General features: G+C 41.7%; 1 protein-coding gene across 1 annotated transcript; it reads left to right on the plus strand.

The window, feature by feature from the left end:
- The first annotated feature begins 462 nt into the window (after window positions 1-462).
- LOC107279367 (uncharacterized) lies at window positions 463-3,993 on the plus strand. The gene is made up of 4 exons (XM_066305852.1): window positions 463-1,632; window positions 1,747-2,482; window positions 2,639-2,868; window positions 2,986-3,993. The coding sequence occupies exons 1-4, from the start codon at window positions 463-465 to the stop codon at window positions 3,991-3,993; spliced, it is 3,144 nt and encodes a 1,047-aa protein (XP_066161949.1).
- The last annotated feature ends 4,261 nt before the right edge of the window (window positions 3,994-8,254 follow it).

The following is an 8,254-nucleotide window of genomic DNA, read 5'->3' on the forward strand; positions in this document are numbered from 1 at the left end:
GAATGGAGCTACTACGCATTTATCATATTTCCGCTGCTACTTTAATATTGTCCTTAGGCCCTTTGTGGCAGAATAATTGTAAACTTTAGCCATAAGGCTTAACACAGTCATTATTATTGTTAAATATTAGGATTCCTTCGTGATGTTGGCTGTGATATTATCGTTGAGTCTGTGTGTGCTAGCTTGATCCTGGACTAGCACTTATACACAAGAGGTCCTATTTTGGGTACTCACAGTTTTCGATAGGTTTATTTTTAGCAGATTTATATATTAGTTAACTGCAAAAGAATGAGCTAGCTAGGAAGAGAAGAAGAGAAAGAAGGGTAGTTTGGTAATTCGTCCGAGGGATAGATGTATGTTTTATATATGCAGATTTTTGGTTAGCTTTAATTATCTTGTTCAAAATATTTGAACTAACTAAAGTTGTATTATTTTTTCCGCAATTAATTAATTAATACATAGATGGCGGACAGGGCATGGGTGAATAAAGAGAGATATCGGGCGTCATACATTGAAGGAGTCGACATATTCATGAAAGCAGCTAAGAAGAATGTTGCATCTAAGAAGACCAAAGATATTAGATGTCCATGCGTGCATTGCAAAAATCAGAAAAGTTGGAACGATCCATCTGTAATCGAGCAACACTTGGTCACACATGGATTTGTTGAGGGATACACAAACTGGTCATATCATGGAGAGATCCCAAGCAAGCAAGTTCCGAACCAGGCTACAGTACACGACGAAGTGTTGAGCTGGGACGAGGATGTCATTGTAGTAGCTAAAGAAGAAGAAGAAGAAGAAGAAGAAGAAGAAGAAGAAGAAAAAGTGCATGCAGTAGAACCCGTTGATGATGATGATGTTGTTGGTGGCAATGGTCAGCACAGTACAGTTGATGATGCCGATGATGGTAATGTCAGCGTAGATGTTAGTAATTTTGCATATTTGGAAGAGATGTTGCGTCATGCTGAACCTGAGGTTGTTGCTGGGTCCGCTCGTGGGTTGGATAACTTTGATGCATTGAAAAAGGCAGCGAATGATCTTTTGTACGATGAGGCAAAGGGCTGTGAGAAGGATTCCACATTGTTGTGGACGGTGCTTGAGCTTATGAGATTGAAGGCCAGAAATGGTTGGTCCAATAGTAGTTTTAACGACTTGTTGGTTCTGTTGAAGAAACTTTTTCCGCAACCCAACTCCCTGCCAACAAGCACCTATGAAGCGAAGAAGCTTATATGCCCTTTGTCACTGGGTGTGCGAAAGATACACGCGTGTGTTAACCACTGTATCCTATTCCGTAAAGAGTACGAGGATTTGGACAGATGTCCAACATGCAAGAGTAGTCGATACAAAACAAGCCGTAGCCAGTCCGAGAGTTTGGATGTTGCCCTTGACGATGTAGAAGAGTCCGATCCATGCAAAGACAGTAACAAAAAGAAGATTCCCCAGCTTGTCATGTGGTACCTTCCGGTGAAAGATCATTTGAAGCGTTTGTTCTCAAACCCGAGGGATGCCGAATTGATGCGCTGGTATCATGAAAAGCGAAAAAAAGATGGGATGATTCGACATCCTGCAGATGCAAGACAGTGGAAGGAATTTGACAGAAAGTATCATAAGTTTGCAGAGGACCCAAGAAACGTAAGGTTTGCATTGAGCACCAATGGAATGAATCCATTCAATGACTTGAGCACCTCACACAGCATGTGGCCAGTACTCCTAACCATGTACAACCTCCCAACGTGGCTGTGTTAGAAAAGGAAGTATATCTTGTTGACCATCCTTGTACAAGGACCACGACAACCTAGCAATGACATGGATGTGTTTCTAGAGCCTTTGCTGGAGGATATGCGCGATTTGTGGGAACACGGGATCCGAGTTTGGGACGAATTCCTGCGGGAGTACTTCACGCTACATGCAATTATCTTTGTCACCGTCAACGACTTGACCGCACTGTTTTCCCTATTGGGACAGATCAAGGGAAAGACGGGTTGCATTATTTGTGTAGATGGTACTGTGTACAGGTATCTTAAGGGATCGAAGAAGCTAGTGTACATGCGACACCAGCGTTTCTTAAGAAAGAATCACTCGTACCGCTCCCAAGCAAAATATTTCGACGGTACTGTTGAGAAAGGTGTGGCACCAGAACCATGGAAGGGTGATAAAGTGTTTAGAATGACCAAAAATCTGAAGGTTGGTTTTGGGAAGGTAAAAAAGAAGGAAACAAATAAGCGGAAGAGAAATGATGCCGAAGTGCCAGCAAGCCCTAGCGTTCCATTCAAGAAGCACTCCATTTTCTTTAAGTACCTTCCGTACTGGAAAGATTTAGACATACGCCATTCTATCGATGTCATGCACCTAGAGAAAAATGTCTTCGATAGCACCATTGGGACTATACTGGACATACTAACTAAGACCAAGGATGGACTAAAATCACGTAAGGACCTCGTGGATATGCAAATAAGGAAAGAGCTTCATCCTGTGGATAAAGGTAATAATGGAAAAGTGTACCTACCGCCTGCGTGCTACACCTTGACAAGAGAGGAGAAAATGGCATTGTGCAAATCCCTACATCGGGTGAGAGTGCCTACTGGCTTCTCCTCAAACATTAAATGACTAGTGTCGATGAAAGATCTGTCGCTTTCAGGCTACAATTCCCATGACTGTCATGTAATGCTCACAGTATTCCTCGCCATTGCAATTAGAGCAGTCGAACCAGTTCACGTAAAGCTGGTCATCACAAAGCTCTGTTATTTCTTCAATTCCATATCTCAGAAAGTAATTGATCCTGAAGAGTTAGGTCCTCTCCGGACTTTCGCTATACAGACAGTGTGCGAGCTTGAGATGTGTTTCCCTCCATCATTTTTCGATATGATGGTTCATATCGTGCCTCATAGTTCATATCATGCCTCATAGTTCGATATTTTTCTTCAACGCCTCATAGTTCATATCGTGCCTTAGATAATTGCACTTGGGCCCCTATACCTGCATCAGATGTGGCCTTTCGAACGATACATGTCCATTCTAAAAGGCTACGTACGGAACCGCGCTCACCCAGAGGGATCCATGATAGAGGGATACACAACCGAGGAGGTCGTTGAGTGTTGCATTGATTACCTAAAGGATGGAAAAGCAATTGGTTTACCGGTACCTCGACATGAAGGTAGATTATCTAGGAAAGGAACAAAAGGGAAGAAAAGAATCCACGACAATGACTACAAAAAAGTGAAAGATGCTCATTTCACTGTGCTGCAGCAATTCGCAATAGTGGAGCCGTACATAGAGCAACACCTGCATGAATTACAAGCAACAAATGTGGGTCGATCTAATAGATGGATCATGAAGAAACACAAGCATCACTTTACTGAATGGTTCAAGAACCTCGATCTACCAGATGGCCATACCATGGAAGAAAGAACAATTAAAATGCTAGCTGACGGGCCATCAAGTGTGTATACCTCGTGGCAAGCATACGATCTGAATGGATACACATTTTACACAAAAGCGAAAGACAAAAGGAGTGCATGCCAAAACAGTGGCGTTCGAGTAGAAGCAATCGACACAACTGGGCAAAAGAGCACATACTACGGATTCATAGAAGAAATCTGCGAACTAGACTACGGGCCAAATATGCAGATTCCACTGTTTCGGTGCCAATGGGTGAAACACCCAGCCAGCGTGTCTGTGGACAACTTTAGGCTGACAATAGTTGACTTTGACAACGTAGGCCACAAGGATGACCCATGGGTGCTTGCCGATCGGGTCGCTCAAGTTTTCTATGTGACAGATCCATCTCATTTGAAGAAAGACATAGTTATTTCGGGAAAACAAAGGATTTTGGGAGTTGATGATGTCGAAGATGTCGAGGCATACAATCAATATGAGAACATGATACTATTCACAGATTTTCGAAACAAGATATTACGCGTCGAAGAATCAATTGGTGAATCGCCGAAGCCATACATGAGAAATGAAGGTGTAGGGAAAAGTGTTAGATGCTAATTCATTATATATGTATCATGTTGGACGTATCGATGAATTTTAATGTACTATAATGCGTGACAATGATGGATGAGATGAATTTTTGTATATGGAATATGGTGACATGATAATTGTTGGATCAAGAAATAGTTTGGTATAAATTTATTTGTATGCATGCATTAAAAAAATATCAGGCGCAAACATTAAAAAATCATATTTTATTTTTTTGATAAATTAATCATATTTGTGTAAAAATAAATAAAATTATTTTTTCAGTTGAGAATGACATGTGGGGCCAAAGGGTTTTCGCTGGCGGCCGGCTTTGCCCACCGCTAGCGAAAACTATTTTCGCTAGCAGCCCACATAAGCTTGCCGCAAGCGAAAATGTTTTCGCTAGCAGTCGGCGCGTTCCTCCGCTAGCGAATATGTCTTCGCCTATAAGTAGCTAGCGCGCGGCTGAAAATTTCCTAAGTCCCAGAGGCGCGCGAACCCTAAAATTTGTGCCGCCAGGCTGCCAAAATTTCGAGCGCCGCTTCCAGCGATAACCACAGCGCCCGCCACTGCCGCCGCCTCCTCCATTCACGCCATCCTCCATTCGGACACAGCTCCTCCATTCACGCCTCCACCGCAGCCGCCGGCTCCTCCTCTTCTCGGCCCGCCGCCGCCGCCGCTAGATCCATTAACGCCTCCTCTCCACCGCCGCCGCTAGATCCAGCTCCTCTCCGACCGACGGCCGCCGCATCCTCCTCCTCTCCGCCGCCTCCTCCTCGATCGGCCCGCCGTCTCCACCACCGCCGCTGCCAGATCGAGCTCCACCTCTCCCCCGGCTCCTCCTTCCTCCACCTCGGGAGTTGTCGCCACCACCGGGACTCGTCCGCCGGCTCCTCTTCTCCGCCGCCGCCTCCTCCTCCCACTGCCGCCGCCAAGAACGCCGCCGGGACCTCCTCTTGCTCCGCCGGTTCCTCGTCGTCAACGCCGCCTCCACCTCGGGAGTCATCGCCGCCGCCGCCAAGACCGCCACCGGGACCTCCTCTTCCTCCACCGGTTCCGCGTCGTCGATGCCGCCTCCACCTCGGGAGTCATCGCCACCGCCGGGTCCTCGTCGTCGACGCCGCCGCCACCGGGACTCGTCATCGACGCCGGGACCAGTTCCGCCGCCTCTTCCTCCTCCGCGCCACCGCCGTCACCGCCGCGCCAGGACTCCACGGTGAGCCGTGCCGAGAAGCCGAGGTACACCCCCTCCTCTGCTCCTCCTCCCCATTCTGTAAAATTGAAATGATGAATTGATGCATGATGAATGTGATGTGAGATGAATTGATGCATGATGAATGTGATGAAAATTGATGGATGATGAATGTGATGTGAGATGAATTGATGGCTGAATTGGGATGAATTTTTGATGAATGTTAATTGGTGGTGAAAATTTGGGCGGATGTAGTTTTTTTTTGTGTTGATAGAGGCATGTATGAGTTTGTGCAGCCTCTGAATTTTTTGTGCACCAACTAAAATAGATGTGCAGCCACTGAATTTTATCGATGATAGAGGCATGTATGAGTACTGTCCTTTGTTTTCTTGTTGCAAATGTGATTTAAATTGTACAATCAAAATTGATCTTGTGCTCAACATATTAAGAAAAGGAATTGTTTTGCTGCTGCACTTTTTTTCCAAAATGAAATGCACTTTCTTTTGTTCAGGCCTATGCTGTTGCTAGCCATTGCTGATCTGAAAGCATGCATAGTTTCTGCAATTTATATATATATATATATATATATATATGTATATATATATATATATGTATATATATATATATATGTATATATATATATATATGTATATATATATATATATGTATATATATATATATATGTATATATATATATATATGTATATATATATATATATGTATATATATATATATATATGTATATATATATATATATATATGTATATATATATATATATATATGTATATATATATATATATATATATATATATATATATATATATATGCTGATCTGAATATGATGCATTGAGATGACTGTTGGGTGAATATTTAGATGCACAAATTTGTTAGTTTGACTGAAATTGAGTAATTTGTTAGTTTGATACTATGGCGATCAAAATGTGTTGTTTGAAATTTAGTTCAAATGGAATAATTGATAGATTGGCCGCAGATTTAATGTAGTTCCTAGGTTATCAAACCATCACAGAATACAAAATGCATGGGGAATTTTGGTGGATTGGTCAGTGTAGTCCATGGACGGAACCAACCTAGACACCAAAATTCTCCATGCATTTTGTATTCTGTCATTCTTTGATAATTAAGGAACTTAATTAGATTTCAGGTTTGAAATTTAGTTCAAATGGAAGAATTGATAGATTGGCCGCAGATTTAATGTAGTTCCGAGGTTATCAAACCATCACAGAATACAAAAATGCATGGGGAATTTTGGTGGATTGGGTAGTGTAGTCCATGGACGGAACCGACCTAGACACCAAAATTCTCCATGCATTTTGTATTATGTCATTCTTTGATAATTAAGGAACTTAATTAGGTTTAGGGTTTGAAATTTAGTTCAAATGGAAGAATTGATAGATTGGCCGCAGATTTAATGTAGTTCCTAGGTTATCAAACCATCACAGAATACAAAATGCATGGGGAATTATGGTGGATTGGTCAGTGTAGTCCATGGACGGAACCGACCTAGACACCATAATTCTCCATGCATTTTGTATTATGTCATTCTTTGATAATTAAGGAACTTAATTAGGTAGTTTGAAATGGTCAGGGTTGGTGGATTGTAATATTGATGTCGTTGCCGATCTCATTGATTGGTAACAATATTTATACTTGTAGTACAAAATTAGTATCTAAATTTTTCCTTCTTTTTGGATTTACAATAAGAAAATGATTCCATTTCGCAACTAACATTAATTCACATTCAAGCGATATCAATGGACAAACCCACCCAAGAGCAACCCACGGGTGACAAGGGCAAGGAAACTCAGCTAGTCATGGAGGAAGATATTTGCACGCAAGTAGTCGTGGAGGAATCTTCGTCGTCTAGCTCAAGTGAACCAGGCAGTGGATCGTATCACTTGCCGAGTGACCCCCATCCTTCTCCGGCAAAGAAGAGAAAGGGCGGTAGCGACAATGAAGTTGACTCTGGCTACGTTCCCCCCGAACTGGTGGTACGTAGCATATAATATATGTTTAGTTCCAATCATATTAACTGCAAACTATGGATTTTAATTAAAGTGCAAAACAGTGCATTTAAAAGGTATTACCAGCGAGGCGAATAACACAAAAACTCAAGAGAACGCATATCCGTCCGCAATAAGTGGCCGGTAAGTACATTTATATGGATGCCAAACAGTACTACTTAATTTTCATAAATGCTTGTGTGTTTCCATGTAATCACCTATTATACCTTATAATTATTTTGATGTTGAAAGTGTCACAAGCAACTGGTGGGAACAGTACTATGCGGATATTACCGTTGTGAGTTCCTAAGGGTTAATGGGAAATATTGTGCCAATTACAACGAGGTAAGTAATACACACTTGTTAAATTAGTCGCTAACTTGTATTATTGTGAATAGTTAATTTCCTTAATTCTGTCATGATCTGATGCAGCTTCCAAAATTCCCCAAGTCTGCAAGAGAGCTCAATGATACATCCATTCAGAATATTCAGGCGGACATGTGCTACTTCATCCACCGTGAGTGCGCACATCAGCTTGGGCTGTTTTTCGACAACGAAGGAGTCTTAGCTCTACTGGAGAACGAATCCCTGTCTAACTGGACCAGGCGTATAATATAGCTAGGGTTTCGTAATTCATTCAAAATACTTGTAAATGTTATGTCGTCGGTCGAATTTAATTTGTCAATGTATATATATATATATATATATATATATATATATATATATATATATATATATATATATAGGTGCTTCCGAATATTTATATATATGTACATTATTCTGCTTCATATATACTCAATGCGTGGCTCTAAAATACGCGAAAGAGAACATACTCTATCGATACCTCGATTAGTTATATCAACCACGTCTGACTCTGAAATACGCGCACGAAGAAAAGAAAAAATAGTATATATAATAATGTTTTATTTTTTTAAAAAAAATTGCATCTTCACTGGCGGGCCACGTGTCAGAACTAGGACGGTCTATATCTTCGCTGTCGGGCCACGTGTCCATCCACAGAAGCCTTACTTCATTTTTCCTAGCGTGCCACGTGGCCTAAAATACTGTGAGTCGCCA

Source organism: Oryza sativa, chromosome 11 (genome assembly GCF_034140825.1).
Source record: "Oryza sativa Japonica Group chromosome 11, ASM3414082v1".
In the NCBI taxonomy this organism is placed as follows: domain Eukaryota; kingdom Viridiplantae; phylum Streptophyta; class Magnoliopsida; order Poales; family Poaceae; genus Oryza; species Oryza sativa.